The sequence below is a fragment of the Hevea brasiliensis genome, chromosome 15 (genome assembly GCF_030052815.1).
Source record: "Hevea brasiliensis isolate MT/VB/25A 57/8 chromosome 15, ASM3005281v1, whole genome shotgun sequence".
Lineage (NCBI taxonomy): Eukaryota > Viridiplantae > Streptophyta > Magnoliopsida > Malpighiales > Euphorbiaceae > Hevea > Hevea brasiliensis.
The window spans coordinates 69,309,793-69,329,369 of NC_079507.1; the positions used below are offsets into that span (position 1 = coordinate 69,309,793).

General features: G+C 35.1%; 2 protein-coding genes across 4 annotated transcripts; one reads left to right on the forward strand and one right to left on the reverse strand.

The window, feature by feature from the left end:
* Positions 1-336: 336 nt before the first annotated feature.
* On the reverse strand, positions 337-6,802 carry LOC110671676 (uncharacterized). Its single transcript, XM_021834210.2, has 8 exons — positions 6,582-6,802; positions 6,260-6,414; positions 5,397-5,503; positions 1,967-2,008; positions 1,796-1,883; positions 1,038-1,140; positions 723-823; positions 337-591 (listed from the first exon to the last, which is right to left on the reverse strand). Exons 2-8 carry the CDS (start codon positions 6,388-6,390, stop codon positions 468-470), a joined length of 696 nt encoding a protein of 231 aa, XP_021689902.1. The 5' UTR covers positions 6,391-6,414; positions 6,582-6,802; the 3' UTR covers positions 337-467.
* A 2,909-nt stretch (positions 6,803-9,711) lies between these two features.
* On the forward strand, positions 9,712-12,808 carry LOC110671684 (E3 ubiquitin-protein ligase At4g11680). 3 transcript variants are annotated; one of them, XM_058136825.1, is made up of 4 exons: positions 9,713-10,407; positions 10,755-11,202; positions 11,692-12,082; positions 12,247-12,808. In XM_058136825.1, the coding sequence occupies exons 2-4, from the start codon at positions 10,853-10,855 to the stop codon at positions 12,391-12,393; spliced, it is 888 nt and encodes a 295-aa protein (XP_057992808.1). In that variant the 5' UTR covers positions 9,713-10,407; positions 10,755-10,852; the 3' UTR covers positions 12,394-12,808. The 3 variants fall into 3 exon arrangements, with proteins under 3 accessions (XP_021689913.2, XP_057992808.1, XP_021689914.2); XM_021834221.2 differs by having other exon boundaries at positions 9,712-11,202; XM_021834222.2 differs by having other exon boundaries at positions 9,715-11,202; positions 11,701-12,082.
* Positions 12,809-19,577: the final 6,769 nt, after the last annotated feature.

Genomic DNA, 19,577 nt, shown 5'->3' on the forward strand with positions numbered 1-19,577 from the left:
AGCATTCCTCGCACTTCTGCCAAGGATTAGGTTAATACTTTTAACATTGCATCCTTGCTAATTAGAAGACGATCATTTTGATCTTCATATAGAATTAACAAATTTGCATTCCCAAAAAGAAAAAACATCATAATAGGAAATCATTAGCGGACAAGCAATATGTTGCAAACACGTTGCAGCAACAGGAAAGCCGCCTTCCTAGAAACGATAAACCAATGTTTTGAGAATATCAATTAAGCGGACAGAACTGTTTTAAGTTTTCATTAACAGTTGCTCACGTCTGTCTATACAGTTGACAAGCATATTGATTAAAAAAAAAAAAAAATCATTCCCAAATTTTCTGGTAAGAAATACATCAGATTCAAACCAGCAGAGATGATTGTTACTCTTGAATACATACAATGATTCAGATCGAGAATTATCTTTCAACTTCATAGTGAATTTCCAACTTCCAAGGATTAGCCAAATTATTTCATGTATTTCTGCAGGAATTTTCGGTGGAAGTCATTCCTGATAGTGTCATTGATGAAGCGCTTAGGAGTTTTAGTTTCTCCTCGAGCCTGGTTCTTGAAGACCACATCGTCATCCCACCTGAGCCAATAAAGCCATGTAATACAAGAAATTAGGGTATTACTGCACTAGAATGCATTAATAATAATAACAAAAGAAAACATTTACTTGCTTTTTTAACCATTGGGAAGTTGGATCTTTAGATAACCAACCTCCTTTTCACATTAAAAGATGTTGGATTATTAAGTAGGGGGTTTCCTCGGAGAAGCTGCTCTTCCTTGGCTTTAAGCTCTTCAGCTGCACGTTGTTGATCCTTAAAAAATGAAAAAATAAAGACATCAATTATTGCTACTGTAATCAAGCTGCTGGCTTGGTAACAGCACAATTTGCCTAACCTAGAATAAAACATTCAGCAATAATAGCTTTATTCATTACTATTGCCGACTTGGGAGTTCTGAATAATGGCCTGATTTTTAAATAAGAACATACTGTATCACCCTAAAACCACTGAATGAAATTAATTTTACCTGTCGCAGCTTCTCCTCTGCTCTTTCCTTCTTTATTCGTTCAAGCTCAGCCATAAGAGCTTCTGTGTCATCCTCATCATCATCGTCGTCATCATCATCACCACTAAAGCAAAATAAAATAATGGGGGCTTGTCATGCCAACATGTTAAAAGAGTAAAATCATTACAACAGGCTAAAGAACATGAGTAGCACTGCCATCAATGGGGAACAGATTATTAATAACTTCCAGGCTGACAAAATTTGGATATAAACTTTTAACAATAAATCCTAAAAGTAGCTCTTCTCAGCTATAGATAATCCAAACGATAATTAAAAGGGGGTAATTAAAGTTGTAGCATTCCTACTAGTTTAAAGATATATAAATAACGAATAAGTAACCATATACACTATAAAAGTATTGTTCCTGTAATTACAATTAATCAACACTTTGACCAATCCTATTGTGGGATAATGTAAACTGATATCTGTTCTGCACACAAACAGCTATGCTCATTTAGCAACACACGTTAAGGTTTTTCTGCAGCCTACATAGAGCAGTAGGGTTAGGATTGATATTCTTGTTATACTTAAATAAGAAAACAGAATTAAGTACACATAACTAAGAACATGGGAGAAAGCAGTACAATATACAAATACATACTGAAGCATTCATTATAAACCATTAACAAAAGGAAGAAAAATTTGACCAATTTCAAAATAAATCAAACACCGATAGTGTTTGCAAATATAGTCTGGATATATCAGCCAAGAATTATAACCTCTCATCATCGTTGTTAACTTCCACATCAGAATCATCAGCATCCACACTACGTGGAACAATGCGGTCTTCAGTGTCCCTCTTCATCCCTATTATATTACTTGAGCAGTTAGTGAAGTGATAAAAGAAATCATTAGCTCGATATATAAATAGGGAGAGCTAGTGCACTCACCTTCCAAGAGAAGTTGATTACTCTTTCTGCGGTCTCTATCATCTGCCACACATAAAAATTAATAAGAAAGCAAAACTAGCAAACTGTATAGTAGCCATCAAAGTGCACAGGTGAATTCACAATTGATGCGGGGCATCCTTAGGTGAAGAAGCAAGTCAAACAACAATGGAAGCAAGCATGCTGACGAGAAAAGGGGGGAAAATAGCAATTTCTAAAAGTTTGGGCAAAGGTGATTTTTGGGACAACAAATCCCATGCCCAGGTGTGAGATTTTCTGGACAACAAGGCAGCAATATTCTTTTAATTGCTTTTAATCAATAATAGTCCTGATTCACCTAGAACATCTTGAAAAGATTTCTAGCAACAGAAGAAATAGTTTAGAGTTAATATAGGAAGCTTTCCTACTCTATTTAGCATAGTTATTAAAGACTTAAGGCGCACTCAGGTCCTAAGGGGTCCTAGAGTCTAAGCGGAAGGCGCAAGTGCTTGCCTAGATAAGATGAGGCGTAAAAAAAAAAAATCATAAAAGTCAAACAAATGTATTACATCAAACTTCAAATAATATAAAACTAAAATAATAATAAGCATTAAAGTACTAATATGTTAAAACTTGAATAGTCTTTTAATGTCTCAAAACTAAACTCAAGCAATTATAAAATAACTCCTCTTCAATCTTCACCAAAAGTAACATTATAATTTTCTTCATCTTCTTCTACACCTTCATCCTCGTGATATTTATCTTCAAAATCAACATCTTCATCATCTTCCACATCTTTAAGAACTAAAAGAGTGCTATTTAGTTCTCAAGTTAGTAGATGATATTTTTCCTTTATCTTTTGGCATAGATCTTGAAATAGGTGTAGATGTAACATTTATTTTTGAAAAAGATAACAAGAGAATGGTAGTGTTGAAGATGAAAATATGGGAGGTTTGTGATCTGGGTGTGGTGGTTTGATGAGATTTTAGCAACTAATTATCACCAATGATACTAATTTGAAATTTCAAAAACTTCCTAGTGCGTCAATATCGGATCATGGCAGATAGACAAATTTCGAGTTGAGTGATAATGCTTTTTATCAATAAAAGTGCTCGCCGAAGGTAGAAATAAAGAAGGCACCTTGTGCATGGAGCAAGGCGCATAAAGCAAGGGTCTGGTGAATGTCGCCCGCCTTTCTCCTATAGAGGCGCTAGGGTTGGAGTCTCGTAAGCCTTGAGCCTAAGGCGTGCTTGAGGCGCGCCTTTAATAATTATGCTATTTAGGATTTATTTGTTTTCCTACTTTATTTAATATTTAGTTTTCCCATTTAGTTTATATCTTTCTATTGTATTTAGGACCAGCTAAAACTTCCTAATTTATAGTTTCATATTTCTATTAAATTTAAGAGATTAATATTTATATAAATACCTCAGATTTTATGTATTTTGAGAACAGATTGTTATCAATAAAAATATTGTAAAAAATTTTCTCTATTTTTCACATTGGTGTATGGAGCGTATTTTTATTTGAGCTTCAAGCTACGTCAGATGGTATCAAAGTGAGAAAATCGCCCCAATTATGTGGCTTACATTGATGGAGGTGGCAATTATAGTAGTTCTCGCGACAGCGATCGGAACTACAGCCCTTTACCTAAAGGACGAAACGTTACAACGATGGAAGCGATGTCTGGAGCAATCTAAAATTCAAGTGTATCAAGAGACGCCTCAAAGAAATTGTAGGATCATCTTGGTGCTTTGAGAACTAAAAAAAACAGGAATTAGGTTGACAAAAGAAGACCAGGAGATAGTATAACTCATGATAACCCTATTTATCGACCAGTTTCTAAACATAGGCAATATGTCTACTATGATGATTCGGAGGAGGAAAATGACTATGAACCAATCAAGTTCAATAGGCATCAATGATACGATGGTGATAGGAGAAAAAGCACGGGTTATCTTAATATTCTTAATTTCTATGAGGATCTCAATATACAACAATTTTTATACTGGATCATGAATGTGGATAGATTCTTCGACCATGTGGATATAGCAACTAGAAAACAAGTTCAATGAGTGACTTGTCTGTTGAAAGGTAGTGCTTCTGCTTGTGGGAATGGCCACAATTTAAAAGGAAGCGAAAAGAAAAAGGGCTAATCCGTATATTATTTATAATTAAGTATTTGTTGGAACAAGAATTTTTACCTCCTATAAGCAAATTTTATTCTAACAAAAGCCTTACCAAAAGGAGGTCCAACCAAAGCTTTTCTTAGTTGTGAAACAAGAAAGTGAAGAACAAAAGGAGCTTCAAGATTCAACAATGCAACTTGAAATGGATGAGCCTAAATTTAAAGAATTGAAACCATAAACTTTAATTGAATTTCCTTTTGCTATGGTTGAAAATGTAGACCTTGAAGAATGTGTACTAGAGAACAACAAAGATCATGCCATGGAAATTTCAATGGTACTTGAGGAAAAACAATCCATGGATACAATAGCAGAGATCGAAGAAACTTAAATCATGAAGTTGGTGAAAGTTGAATATCTATCTAACTCTTTAATTCCAATGGTTTTTATTGATTTTATTTGTCCAAGTATTCTCATAGATACAAAGAAAAACATGAAGACCCTCAATTCTACTTTGTTCATGTCAATCTTATTGATTCCATCCAAGAAAGTTATATGGTGCACATCTCCAATGAAAATTCTAATTCTCTTCCGCTTCAAATTTCGAGGAAGGATTTATTCCAAGTGGGGAAGAATGGTGCTAGAGTTGTTATGGCTGTGTTGTTTGATTGTTGCAAGTTATTTTAACTCGATGACAAGTTTTTCCAAGTGAGGGAGTCTGATGCAGAACATCCTTGGGCGAAGAAACAAGTCAAGCAATAATAAAAACATGCTGGTGTGAAAAGGAGGAAAAAATAGCAATTTCTAGCAAGTTTGGGTAAAGGCAATTTTTGGGGCAGCAAATCCCACACCCAGGCGTGAGATTTCCCACGCCCAGGTGTGAGATTTTCTGGACAACATGGGAGCGACGTTTTTTTAATTAATTTTAATCCCCAACAGTCCTAATTCACCTAGAGCATCTTGTGAAGGCTTCCAATAGCTAAAGAAATAGTTTAGAGTTAATATAGGAAGCTTTCCTACTCCATTTAGGATTTATTTGTTTTCCTACTTCGTCTAAAATTTAGTTTTCCTATTTAGTTTATATCTTCCTATTGTATTTAGGATTAGTTAAACTTCCTAATTAATAGTTTCATATTTCTATTAGGTTTAGGAGATTAATATCTCTATAAATACCTCAAATTTTATGTATTTTGAGAACAGATTGTTATCAATAAATATACTGCAGAGAAATTTATCTATTTTTCACTCATGTATGGAGTGTGTTTCTATTTAAGCTTCACACTGCATCAAGGATATTGTAAAAGAGTTGCAGTAATGGAATATGTTACCATTGTAAGACTTATCCTTTGATGAGAAATGCCTCCTTTCACGCTCTTCCAGCTCATCACGAAGATTCCTCTTCTGCAATTCCTCCTGTGTGTCTTGCCCTTCCTTTCTGCCACACATGCCCAGGAGTCAGAAAATAACTTCACACTTGATATCAGAAATAGAAGCACCAACATGCAAATTAAAAAGATAACATGGTCTATAGCCAATATAGGGCTAGGGCAAAAATACTCGGATGATCCATGTGCATGCAAATATAGATGTAGATGAACTATAGAAATACAAAGAAGACACAAGTCAATTCATGGATGATAACCCACATATGGATTCAAGGGCAACTTTTGATTTAAGTATAAGCAAAACAATTACAGCAGTATGCTTATAGCAGAACAAAACAAATGTTAAGCAAACGATTCATCCAAAACCAATTTACTACTCAAAGCCCAAAGCCAACCCACCAGCTCAGAGCAATGCCCAAAGATAAATCAATATCATTATAAAACCTATCTCCCTCACCCACATGCAAAGGCCAATCAACTTCTCACCACCTCTACTTCTCTCCTTAACTCCATAACTCACTTGGTAAGGTAGCCAGATACGTTAACTGCATTGCATAACCAGATGAATAATATATTGTTCTTCTAAGTATCATATTGTATTCATAATCACTTGAAATACAAACCCCACTATCATATTCCAATTAGTATTCATGTTCCTCTCAAATTGTTCAGGCCTGAACAAAAGCATTGCATCTCCCAATACAAAATAGAGGCAGAAAAAGAGAACATAGACACCCCAAATGCAAGAACGCCCAAGCAATTTCTTGAACATAAGTAGTTGCCGAGGAAAGGGGAGAAGAACCCACCTAGGCTTTAGGTTCGTATGAGAGGCAAGATCCCTGGAAGAGTACTTCTGAGAAGGACCAAAAATTCGAGTACCACCTTGTTCATTACCACCCTTTGCAGGTGCCCATGTGGGTCGAGCTGCAGTCGTCATAGCTCCTAACTATCCTTCAATTACCTACCAAACAGAAAACATATAATTCAAACATCGACTTCCAAAACAAAACCCTAAAAGAGTAGGATTTAAATAACGCAATCACAGCAAACCTAATTCAAAATTTTCTATTCAAGCAAAACAACACAAAGCCAGATAGTTATTAGTTATCAAAGAAACTAGGTATTTACCGTTGGTTGAGTTCTTGAACTTAGTTCAACCAGCCTTCCCTGAGTATTCGATATGCGGAGGAAGAGGGAAACAGAGAAACAATACGAAGGTTGAAAGAGGTGGATGATAAAAGCGAACCGGAGTCGGTTCAGATAATGGGTCTTCCTCGGGTTGGGTTCGGTTCATCTTTAGCCCGTCCAGTTTGTGGAGCCAGTTTTTGAAAACGCAAGGATGGACCCGACACCGAGAGCGCAAAACCGTAGGTAGGATTAGGATAGGAACTGAGAGGTAAACCTACGAAAATTTATAGGACGCTGTCGGCGCGTTAAAATCTCGAATGCCCATGGTTATCTCAGGTATTATGAAAAGTGGATTCCATTTTGTGAGATATAAAAAGAGCATATACTTCGAAAGCACTAAATAAAATTTTAATCTATACGGTAAAATCATTTTACTTAAATTTAGATTTATTATATGTTTAATATGTATTAACTCATCTTAAATTCTTTTAAAATTTATGTTAAATAATTAAATTCATTTAAAATTCAATTATTATTATTTAAATAATATTTGAATCTATTTAATTTTAATAATTTGAATAAGATATATTTTTTATTAATAATTTATATTTTAAAAAATTTAATATATATTTTATATTTAATTATTTTTTTTACATAAACTAATTCAGGTGATAAATATTTAAAATTCGAAATTGACTCAAATATTAAGATTAGGGGGACTAATAAATTGAAAAAAGATCTTAAAGCCTATAAGCATTTTAATATAATTCAATTGAATTAGATTCTCAAAAATATTCGACCCGTTATCATTTAACTTAATTATAATTTTTAAAAATATATATATACATAAATTAAATGTTTAATTTTATTTTTTTTAATAAATAAATATAACATAATATTAATTTAAACTTTATTTTCACTGATAAACTAACAATATTGATATTTTTTTAACATAATATTCTATATAATGATTATTATATATTCATTTTTTAATTAGTTTACAATATTTTAAAGATTAAATTATAAATTTATAATTATTATAATATTTCCAATCCAACCAGGTAAGTGTCTCCAACACTTCTGGTTGAATCCACAATCTTGTTACTTAATTACTTTTTTGCTCTATGATTCTTGTTTTGAATCATTTCTTGCTGCTGAGTTGTTGCTTTCTGTTTGTACACACTGCCTTTTGTTTGAACTTTCTGTGCTTTCTTCCATAATTTCAAACTGGAGTGCTTCTGACCCAACTCCATGTGCTCATGTTAGGCGTTGAATGTGACAATGTTAGTATGTTACCCACAGCGAAGTCTCTGTAAGCCTCTCTTGTTTCGAAATTTCTGGTAAACTGGGACCAGAAATTGGGCAATTAAGTTTCTTGCAAACCATTGACTTGAGCGATAATAGTTTATTTGGTGAGGTACCATCATAGTTGGGCAACTGTACTCTGCTTGACTCCCTGGATTCGTCTGTCAATGGCTTTACTGGAGAAGTACCTGAAAACTTCAGGCACCTGAGACGAGAGCTTTACAGTTAATGAACTTATACTTTAATTCTCTGTCTGACTGAGATTCCTGAATCATTGTTTCAATCTACTCATTGAGATAATTCCTAATCAATTGGCAGCTTTGACATTTCTTGAAGTTTTAGATCCGTCATATAACCAGCTAGAAGGACCAACACCTCAAGGAAAGCAATTCTACGCATTTGAAAATAGTTCATACCAGGGCAACTCTGGATTATGTGGATTTCAGCTATCAAAACTCTGCAATAAAATGATGGTAAAGGACAAGAAACAGCAACATCAAACTTCCAACAAGATGATGATTGAGAGCTTCAAAATGGGTTTGGATACAAAGTTGTATTGATGGGCTACGGATGTGGGCTAGCATTTGGAATAGCAATGGGATACACTGTTTTTAGATCAAGAAAACCGGCATGATTTGTGAGGATGGCTGGACGGGAAAGCTATCAAATAAACATGAAACTGAACAAGAACGCTCGCAAAAATGGTAGAAGAGTACACTATACATAGTGTGCAGTGTTCCCTCACCCATAAAAATGTGTCCTTCGTGAGTTTAAGAGAATAAACCCAACATGAATATGAGTGAGAAAGAATATTACACAGACTATTGAATAATCCGCTCGGTTTTTCTAGGTAAGTCTTGAACATCAACATTCCCTTACTCTATGCATGCTGAATCCACATTGGTCCACGCATTCATATATGGGTCAATCAAGTAACTTAGATTTTTTTTTTTTTTAATTTTTCTCCTCACTCAAAGTGTTCTTATATCAAACCACTTGCAAATTTTTTGTTCTCTGCAAATTGTTTTGTTTCCTTCCTGTTGTAATGGTATGGTCAAATGCAAGTCAATTAAGCAAACATAAAAGTTAAAAAATTAATAGTATTACTTTTTTATAAATCCTCCCTTTCAATATATTTTTGATGAAGATAACTTAATTTGCAGTGTCAGCAATGTGATTTTGTTTATATTTTAAGAATTGGAAAGTACTAGTCTATTGAATACTAATTAAAATATGAGAATGGAGTCAATAATTAATTAAATATATATAATAATAATAATAATTAAATATTAATTTAAATTAGTTGAGATTAATCATATAAATATTTTTTTTATCATTTAACTCTATTTTATGATATTATTATTATTAATCAAATGGATTGGATATGAATTCAATTATTAATACAAAGATATTTTTTTTAAATGATGAATTTAAAACACATTATACATCCACATATCACATTATTTATATTTTAATTTTACGATGCATTGGTTGTAAATAAGTTTTTCATAAGCACAAGCATGGCCAAAATTTTAAGGGTCAGGGGTCCTACGCTTCCCTGCACAAGACGTGTTCATGATGCAAAGCAAGTTTACAAACAACATGTAGGACTGAGGGGCCATATCCTTCTGCAGCCTAACATGGTAAGGGAAGATGCTTTCTACGTTGGATTAGGTCGCCAACCTCCCACCACCGTAGAATCAGAATCCCACAGTTACTGTACCCGCCAGAATTCAAAAACCCTTTATGTTTCAACATTATAATTGCATAATTAAAAAAACAATAAATCAAGAGATTAAATATCAATTACCAGTCAGCTATCTCTTTGCCTCCTGGACAATTAAGGGCCAAAGTGACATTTTAACTTTTTTAAAAAAATCCTTTCTTTTGCCCTCATTTTGTGTCAGAGAAAGAGGCATTTGCAGTTGAAGAAGCAGTTGCCGCTTGCTCTCTCTATCTCAGCTTTGCTTACTTAAGAAACAAAAACCAGAGGCAAGTTAGGCCAACGGTTAGCTAGCTTCTCTCCATACTTGCCTATTCCCTTGGACTCAAAGCAAAGCTATTTTGGCTTTTGCAGTTGATTCTTGGTCACCATCTGAAACCCAACCTTCATCTTCCTGTCATATTCTCCCAACCCCTCAATCTGCTTCTCTTTCTTTATTCTACAACCTTTCTACTTACACTTCTCTTCTGAGTGTCTTGTGCTTATTCAAGTCCTTGCTTAAATACCCTCTTGAGTTTCTCAAGTTTTGTTGTGCTTTGGGGATCTTTGTTTCCGGTTCTTTGTTAAGCCAAAGATTCGACGATAAAGGCCCTTTTTTTCTTTTATATCAGGCTTATTTCCGAATACCCTTTTCAGTTTTTTAACTCTTTGATTTCTTTGTTTTGAGAGATTTTGGAGCTGGGGCAAGTAACCATGATTTACGTTTGAAGGTTGAGATTTTCATTGCATAGAATTCTGGGATTTCAAGAATTGCAGCTAACAGGCTCTAGTATTTGGTCCTACCACTCAGCTCTGCTGGTATTTGCATTTTTGCCTCACTGAAATCTCATGATCATCTAAAGCTTTCAATTAGAATCTATTTTCAATCCATTCGTGTGATTCCCAATACAATATCTGTGATTTACCATACTATCGGTCACATAGAATTCATGCTGGTCTTCCGTTTCCGGTTAATTCCATTTAACTCTCGTATGAGATCATGCTATAGCTTGATTACTAAATCTTGTACTTTTTCACCAAACCAGTCTTTTTTCCATTTTTGAGCAGTTGAATGCTCAAATCCTAAAATTTATACCTTTAATATTCCCAAATGAATACCCGGTATTTCTCTCCATTAGACTCGTTGTGTAATTCTGGTACCACAGTTTCATTTTCAGCAAATTCTGCAATCGGAGAAGATCGTGGCCCTGTGATCACCAGAAGCAGGTCTTCTCGTACTCCGCCATCTACTTTCTTGATTAGAATGGCAATGAGGATATCAAGAGCAAGGTGGTTCATCTTCTTGAGAAGAGTATTCCACTACCAGAATGGTTCAAGATCCAATCTTGGGTCTAATCCTTTCAATTCTAGCACTTGGATGATGCTGGAGTTTATAGCTTTGATTGTTCAAATAACTATGACCACATTCACTTTGGCAATTTCGAAGAGGGAGAAACCTGTTTGGCCTATGAGAATATGGATTGTTGGTTATGATATTGGCTGTCTCCTTAGCCTGCTGCTAATCTATGGGCGCTACCGGCAAGTTAATGCGACTCAGGGAGATGGTTTTGGCCTTTCTGATTTGGAGCAGCAGAGGGGCAGTGACGGCTCCAGGTTTTCTATACTTCCAACTCCCTGGATATAGTTATTTTCTTAGAATGTTACTTGTTTTATAGGGGCTAAATCTTTATGTTAAAACTTTAGGCCTCTTGCAGAATGACAAAATATAGTGTAAATTATACATATTTTATAAATCAAGGACTACAAGGGTGAAAAGTCTGTCTCTGAATTAAAAATTAAGAAATGAGTTCATATTCTTGCTAGAAATTGGTATATACCTTGGGGTTCAATGAACAGTAATGAACAATAATCTTAAAATTATATAATATAACCATGAAATGAAAAGAAGTGAAAATATTGTCTATCACTGGATAATCATATAGCTTAAGACTATTAAATCATGATTAAAGGCATAATTACTAGGGACAGAGTTGTAATTCTTTTGCGTTCAACACGTTAAAATTCCTGATGTTTTTTTCATTCGACTGAAGGAATGATAAAGAACTTAACAACTTTTCTGTATGTCCTTTGATTTGTATTTAGTTTATTCAGGTGCTCTCATCTGATGAACAAATGCCGGACTTCACTGGAGCTATTTTTTGCAATATGGTTTGTGATGGGTAATGTTTGGGTCTTTGATTCTCGCTTTGGATCTTTCCACCGAGCTCCCAAACTCCATGTGCTCTGCATCTCTATGCTCGCTTGGAATGCTCTGAGCTACTCATTTCCTTTTCTACTGTTTCTGCTGCTATGTTGTTGTGTGCCACTCATTAGCAGCATTCTTGGTTACAACATGCATATGGGGTCTGCTGAAAGAGGGGCATCTGATGATCAAATCTCCAGTCTACCAAGCTGGAAATATAAAGCAGTCGAAACCAATTCGGAGTTTGGCACTGGTGTTGATTGCAATTCAACCCTTGCAAATGAAGATCCAGTAAGTCCTAGCTAATTTGTTGAGTAAAGGGAACTAAAGTTGCGTATTAGTTTCATCCAAAAAAAGTTGCTTATTAGTATACAACCAAGGAGTAAATAGTTTACACGTCTTTCATAATCAGTCCAACGAATTTTTTCTTAATATGATTGAAATGGCATTGACAGGAATGCTGTATTTGCCTAGCCAAGTATAAAGACAAGGAAGAAGTGAAGCAATTGCCATGTTCCCATATGTTTCACCTCAAGTGTGTAGATCACTGGCTCAGAATTATATCTTGTTGCCCACTTTGTAAACAAGAACTTGAGAGATAGACAAGAAGACAAAAATGGCAAGCTGAAGTTTTTATTAGGGATTTTTTTTCCCTTTTTTTCCTTTCTTTCCTATTTCTTATGTATTTACATGATTCTATCTCTCTCTTTTGAGTTATGTATTTACATGGTTACTTGAGCGAGTGATTTGCTTGTACAGTGGAGCTCACCAGTAACCACAACACGATACCTATCGTTAGTATGTATGTGAGGAAAATGATGGTGGATTGCTTGCTTCCTAAGGGTAGCAGAGTCCATTGGTCCTGAAGAATACCCCAAATTCTGCATTTGATTGTTTACACAGTAATACATATTTTCAATACACGTACATGAAATTAAATATATATATTGATCGGTATATATGATATACCTTGCTGCTATAAATTCTGCCGGTTTCCTGGCTTTAATCATTACTTTATGGTTGGCTGCTTATTTCTGTTGTACTTTATTTTCTATCAAGAAATTGAGATTGTTTGTTTACCTCTCATTTTTATTTAAAAAAGAAATTATATTTAGTATCATTGGATCCTATTCAGGAAACAACCTATTGAAAGTCTATACTATTAAGTGTGGTGCATAAAAAATCACTGCATTCTACATTGTTGATTACAAAAATGCTTGTTTTTCAATTTACTTTCCTTTATACATGCATTCATAACCATTTATTTATTGTTGCATTGCATTAAAATGATTCTCTATGAAAGTTCTTGTCAACTCCGCCTAAATAGTTTGCGCTTAGAGCTCTCTAATCCCTGATAAAACTGGAGGAGTGTTGCGGGAGGTGACAACCAGAAAATTACTCTCTTCTTCTCGCCACACTTAAGTCCTATGATATGGATTCAAATGATATAAAGCGTTGATGTCCTCTACTAACGACGCTACATTTGAGCCCTTGTAGTGAGAAATGTGCAAGGGTGTAGGCGTTCACTGAAGCATCGCCATTTTCTGCTGTGGTCGCCGGTGTAGTGTTAAGTGAGCAAGGGTTCTCACATCATGGACGGGTGTGGGTAAAGAAGTTAGTCCATAGGACAGATAGTAGAATAAATAGTGGAACAGAACACAAGATAGACATAAAAAACAATAGAAGATATCATAAAAGGAGACCAATTAGGAAGGAACAGGATAGGAGGAGGATCAAAGTTGGTACTTGGAATGTTGGATCACTTATAGAAAAATTGATGGAGCTTGTGGATACCTTCGAAAGGAGAAGGGTAAATATTGCTTGCATTCAGGAGACTAAATGGGTAGGAGAGAAAAGCAAGGAAGTGGGTAATTCATGGTACAAACTGTGGTTTACCGAAAAGAAGAGAAATAAGAACGGAGTGGGCATAATCATATACAGACATTGAAAGACGCAAAGAATTTGTGAAAAGAGTAGGAGATAGAATTATACTAGTAAAGCTAATACTAGAAGGAGAAACAATAAATATAGTTAGTGCTTATGCCCCACAAATAGGATTAGAAAGTGAGAGTAAACAAAGGTTTTGGGAAGATATGGATGATTTAATGCAAAGCATACCGAATGAAGAGAATGTTTTCATCGGTGGAGATTTGAATGAGCATGTAGGAAGTGATAGACAAGGTTATGAGAATGTTCATGGAGGTTTTGGTTTTGGCAGTCGAAATGAGGAGGGAAAAAGCATCCTGGATTTTGCTATAGCATACGACCTGATACTAGCAAATACCTACTTTATAAAAAGAGAGCCACATTTAGTGACTTTCAAAAGTGGGCAACATAGAAGCCAAATTGACTTCCTCTTAACTAGGAAGACAAATAGAGCTCTATGCAAGGATTGCAAGGTTATTCTAGGAGAGGCTTTAACAAGTCAACATCGGTTGGTGGTCTTGGATGTCAAGTTTAGGAACAATTCAAGTAAGGTCAGAAGAAATAGTGTAGCTCGAACAAAGTGGTGGGAGTTCAAAGGAGTAAAGCAAGTGAAGTTCAAAAATGAGCTTCTCGAATCCGAAGTATGGAAGCTGGATATGGAGGCTAATGATATGTGGATACAGATGGTATCAAAGATTAGACAAGTAGCTAGAAAAGTACTTGGAGAGTCTAAGGATAGGACCACCCTCAAAAGAGAGATGGTGGTGGAATGAGGAAGTACAAAAGGCAAGAAGAGAAAAAGGGAATGGTATAAGAAATTACCTAAATGTGATAATAATGAGGCATATGAACAGACAAGATAGCAAAGAAAAAGGCAAAAATGCGATTAGTCAAGCAAGAGCACAGCCTTTAAAAATTATATGAGAAACTTAGAACTAAAGAAGGGGAGAAAGATATTTATAGATTAGCAAGGAGGAGAGAAAAGAAATATAAAGATCTCAATTAAGTTAGGTGTATTAAGGATAAAAAAGGACAAGTGTTAGTGAAAGATGAAGTCATTAAAGAAAGATGGAGAAATTATTTTGATGATCTCTTTAATAATAGTTAAAATGGTAATAGCGTAAATATAGACTATAGAGCAATAGAAAAGAATGTGAATTATACTAGAAGGATTATATCTTTAGAAGTAAAGAAAGCACTTAAGAGAATAAAAGTGGGTAAAGTCTATGGACCCGATGAAATACCAATTGAAGTGTGGAAGTATTTGGGAGATATGGGAGTGGCATGGTTAACTAAATTATTTAATAAGATTCTAAACTCAAAGAAAATTCCTGATGAATGGAGGAAGAGTATTTTAATACCTATTTTTAAAAATAAGGAAGACATACAGAGTTGCTCAAACTATAGGGGAATTAAACTCATGAGCCATACTATGAAGTTGTAGGAGAGAGTTGTGGAGTATCGACTCCGTCATGATACTTCTATCTCTCTCAATCAATTTGGTTTCATGCCCGGTCGTTCAACTATAGAAGCGATCTTTCTCATTAGAAGCTTGATGGAGAAATATAGAGATGTGAAGAAAGATCTACACATGATTTTTATTGATTTGGAGAAGGCTTATGATAGTGTTCTAAGAGAGGTCTTATGGAACGTGTTAGAACAAAAAAGGGTATCTATTAGGTACATACAAGTATTGAAAGATATTTATGAAGAAGCAACTACTATTGTGCGCACAGTGGGAGGGGACACAAGAAATTTTCCAATCTCAATTGGATTACACCAAGGATCAGCCATAAGCCCTTACCTTTTTACATTAGTTTTAGATGAACTGACGAAATATACAAGAGAGTATTCCTTGGTGCATAATGTTTGCGGATGATATTGTTCTGATAGATGAGACACGAGAAGGAGTCAATAGAAAGCTAGAACTTTGGAGAAATACTCTAGAGTCAGAGGGTTTTAAGTTAAGTAGAACGAAGATAGAATACATGCATTGCAAGTTCAGTGAAGGCCAAACTGGTGATAGGAAAGGAGTTAGTTTGAATGGAGTGATACTGCCTCAAAGTAATCACTTTAAATATCTAGGCTCAGTCCTTCAAGTAGATGGGGGATGTGAGGAGGATGTTAGTCATAGAATTAAAGCCGGATTGTTAAAGTGGAGAAGTGCCACGGTAGTTTTATGTGATCGTAAGATTCCCAATAAATTAAAAGGAAAATTTTACCGTACAGCCATATGACCGGCTATGTTATATGGTAGTGAGTGTTGGGCACTGAAAGAGTCGTATGCATCTAAGATAAGAGTTGCAGAGATGAGAATGTTAAGGTGGATGAGTGGCCATACTAGACTAGATAAAGTTCGTAATGAGAGTATTAGAGAAAAGGTAGGAGTGGTGCCAATTGAAGATAAGTTGAGAGAAGGGAGATTGAGGTGGTTTGGTCATGTAAAGCGTAGACATACAGAGGCTCCAGTTAGACAAGTAGAGCACATTAGGTTAGAGGATAGAAAGAAAAAAAGGGGTAGACCTAAATTGACTTGGAGAATAGTAGTATAACATGACCTAGAAGCATTACACATTTCTGAGGATTTAACCCAAAATCATTCAGAGTGGAGAAAGCGAATCCATATAGCCGACCCCAAATTTTTGGGATAAAGGCTTAGTTGAGTTGAGTTGAGTTTTATGAAAGTTCTTGTTAGAGTAATGCTAAACTAGAATTTGCTATCACGTAAGCTATCTAATCTCCTTGTATATAAAACTGCTCATCATGAAACTTCAGATATTGTGGATGTATTGTCCGGGAGGTGCATGGTCTCACTAAAGAAAATTACTCTCTTCTTCTCACCCATCTCCTAAGTCTCTATGTTAAGCAACTGAATTCCAGCATCTCACTCGTCTATAATGTTTAGATGTCCACCATCAGTGAATAACATTCTTTAACTTTTCATTTGTGCTTGATTTCATACTGCTTGCATAAGGATCTATTGAATAAGCATCGACATTTTCTTTGTTGTGGTCACCGTATATTCCCGGGTTGCATGTGCGTTGCTTATGGCAGGCGAGAATCTTGAGAGCCAAGTTGAAGTCAAAAAGACCATTATTGAAATTATTATCTATTTTCAAATACAGATTATTCAATCCACAAAAATGATATTTTTTTTCTTTATTAAATGTGCAGAAAACAATAGAAGATATCATAGAAGGAGACCAATTAGAAATAGAAAGAAGCAGGATAGGAGGAGGATCAGGATTGGTACTTATAAATTAATGGAGCTTGTGGATACCTTGTAAAGGAAAATGGTGAATATTGTTTGCATTCAGGAGACTAAATGGGTAGGAGAGAAAAGCAAGTAAGTGGGTAATTCAGGGTACAAACTGTGGTTTACCGGAAAAGAGATAAATAAGAACGGAGTGCATATAATCATAGACAGGACATTTAAAGATGCTGTAATAGCTGTGAAAAGAGTAAGAGATAGAATTATACTAGTAAAAATAGTACTAGAAGGAGAAACAATAAATGTAGTTAGTGCTTATGCCCCACAAATAGGACTAGATAGTGAGAGTAAACAAAAGTTTTGAGAAGATATGGATGATTTAATGTAAAACATATCGAATGAAGAGAATGTTTTCACTGATGGAGATTTGAATAGACATGTAGGAAGTGATAGGCAAGGTTATGAAAATGTTCATGGAGGTTTTGGCTTTGGCGGTCGAAATGAGAAGGGAAAAAGTATCTTAGATTTTGCTATAGCATACGACCTAATACTAGCAAATACCTACTTTATAAAAAGAGAGTCACATTTAGTGAGATTGCAAGGTCATTCCAGGAGAGACTTTAACAAGTCAACATCGGTTAGTGGTCTTAGATGTCAAGTTTAGGAACAATTCAAGTAAGATCAGAAGAAATAGTGTAGCTCGAACAAAGTGGTGGGAGTTCAAAGGAGTAAAGCAAGTGAAGTTAAAAAATGAGTTTCTTGAGTCCGAAGCATGGAAGCTGGATATGGAGGCCAATGATATGTGGATACAGATGGCATTAAAGATTAGAGAAGTAGCTAGAAAAGTACTCGGAGAGTCTAAAGGACATGAACCACCCTCAAAAGAGAGATGGTGGTGGAATGAGGAAGTACAAAAGGCAGTGAAGAGAAAAATGGAATGGTATAAGAAATTACCTAAATGTGATAATAATAAGGCATATGAAGAGTACAAGATAGCAAAGAAATAGGCAAAAAAGGCAGTTAGTCAAGTAAGAGCACAGGCCTTTGAAAAGTTATATGAGAAACTTGAAACTAAAGAAGGGGAGAAAGATATTTATAGATTAGCAAGGAGGAGAGAAAAAAAATATCAAGATCTCAATCAAATTAGGTGCATTAAGAATAAAGAAGGAAAATTGTTGGTGAAAGATGATGACATTAAAGAAAGATGGAAAAATTATTTTAATGATCTCTTTAATAATAGTCAAAATGGTAATAGCGTGAATATAGACTATAGAACAATAGAAAATAATATGAATTATACTAGAAGGATTAGATCTTTAGAAGTGAATGAAGCACTTAAGAGAATGAAAGTGGGTAAAGCCTGTGGACCCGATAGAATACCAATTGAAGTGTGGAAGTGTTTAAAAGATATGGGAGTGGCATGGTTAACTAAATTATTTAACAAGATCTAAACTCAAAGAAAATGCCTGATGAATAGAGGAGGAGTATTTTAGTACCTATTTTTAAAAATAAAAAAGACATATAGAGTGCTCAAACTATAGGAGTATTAAACTCATGAGCCATACTATGAAGCTGTGGGAGAGAGTTGTGGAGCATTGACTACGTAATGATACTTCTATCTCTCTCAATCAATTTAGCTTCATGCTCAGTCGTTCAACTATGGAAGTGATCTTTCTCATTAGAAGCTTGATGGAGAAATATAGAGATGTAAAGAAAGATCTACACATGGTTTTTATTGATTTGGAGAAAGCTTATGATAGTGTTCCAAGAGATGTCTTATAGAATGTGTTAGAACAAAAGAGGGTATCTATTAGATACAAACAAGTGTTGAAAGATATGTATGAAAGAGCAACTACTATTGTGCACACAATGGAAGGGGACACAAGAGATTTTCCGATCTTAATTGGATTACACTAAGGATCAGCTATAAGCCCTTACCTTTTTAAATTAGTTTTAGATTAATTGATGAAACATATACAAGAGAGTATCTCTTGGTGCATGATGTTTGCGGATGATATTGTTCTGATAGATGAAACGCGAGAAGGAGTCAATAAAAAGCTAGAGCTTTGGAGAAGTACTCTAGAGTTAAAGGACTTTAAGTTAAGTAGAACGAAGACAGAATGCATGCATCGCAAGTTTAGTGAAGGTCAAATTGGTGACAGGGAATGAGTTAGTTTGGATAGAGTGGTACTGTTCCAAAGTAATCACTTTAAATATCTCGGCTCAGTCCTTCAAGTAGATGGGAGATGTGAGGAGGATGTTAGTCATAGGATTAAAGCCGGATGGTTGAAGTGGAGACGTACCACGGGAGTTCTATGCGATTGCAAGATTCCCAATAAGTTGAAAGGAAAATTTTACCATACAACCATACGACCGGCTATGTTATATGGTAGTGAGTGTTGGGCACTGAATGAGTCGTATGCATCTAAGATAAGAGTTGCGGAGATGACAATGTTAAGGTGGATGAGTGGCCATACTAGACTAGATAAAGTCCGTAATGAGAGTATTAGAGAAAAGGTAGTAGTGGTGCAAATTGAGGATAAGTTGAGAGAAGGGAGATTAAGGTGGTTTGGTCATGTGAAGTGTAGACATACGGAGGCTCCAGTTAGACAAGCAGAGCATATTAAGTTAGAGGATAGAAAGAAAAAA

Coding starts and splice junctions, on each gene's coding strand:
- LOC110671684 (XM_021834221.2), top strand. CDS start 10,700: ATGAATACCCGGTATTTCTCTCCATTAGACTCGTTGTGTAATTCTGGT. Junction 11,203..11,691: donor AGGGGCAGTGACGGCTCCAG/GTTTTCTATACT, acceptor ATTTGTATTTAG/TTTATTCAGGTGCTCTCATC. Junction 12,083..12,246: donor CCCTTGCAAATGAAGATCCA/GTAAGTCCTAGC, acceptor TGGCATTGACAG/GAATGCTGTATTTGCCTAGC.
- LOC110671676 (XM_021834210.2), bottom strand. CDS start 6,390: ATGACGACTGCAGCTCGACCCACATGGGCACCTGCAAAGGGTGGTAAT. Junction 5,504..6,259: donor CATACGAACCTAAAGCCTAG/GTGGGTTCTTCT, acceptor CATGTGTGGCAG/AAAGGAAGGGCAAGACACAC. Junction 1,884..1,966: donor TAATCAACTTCTCTTGGAAG/GTGAGTGCACTA, acceptor GTAATATAATAG/GGATGAAGAGGGACACTGAA.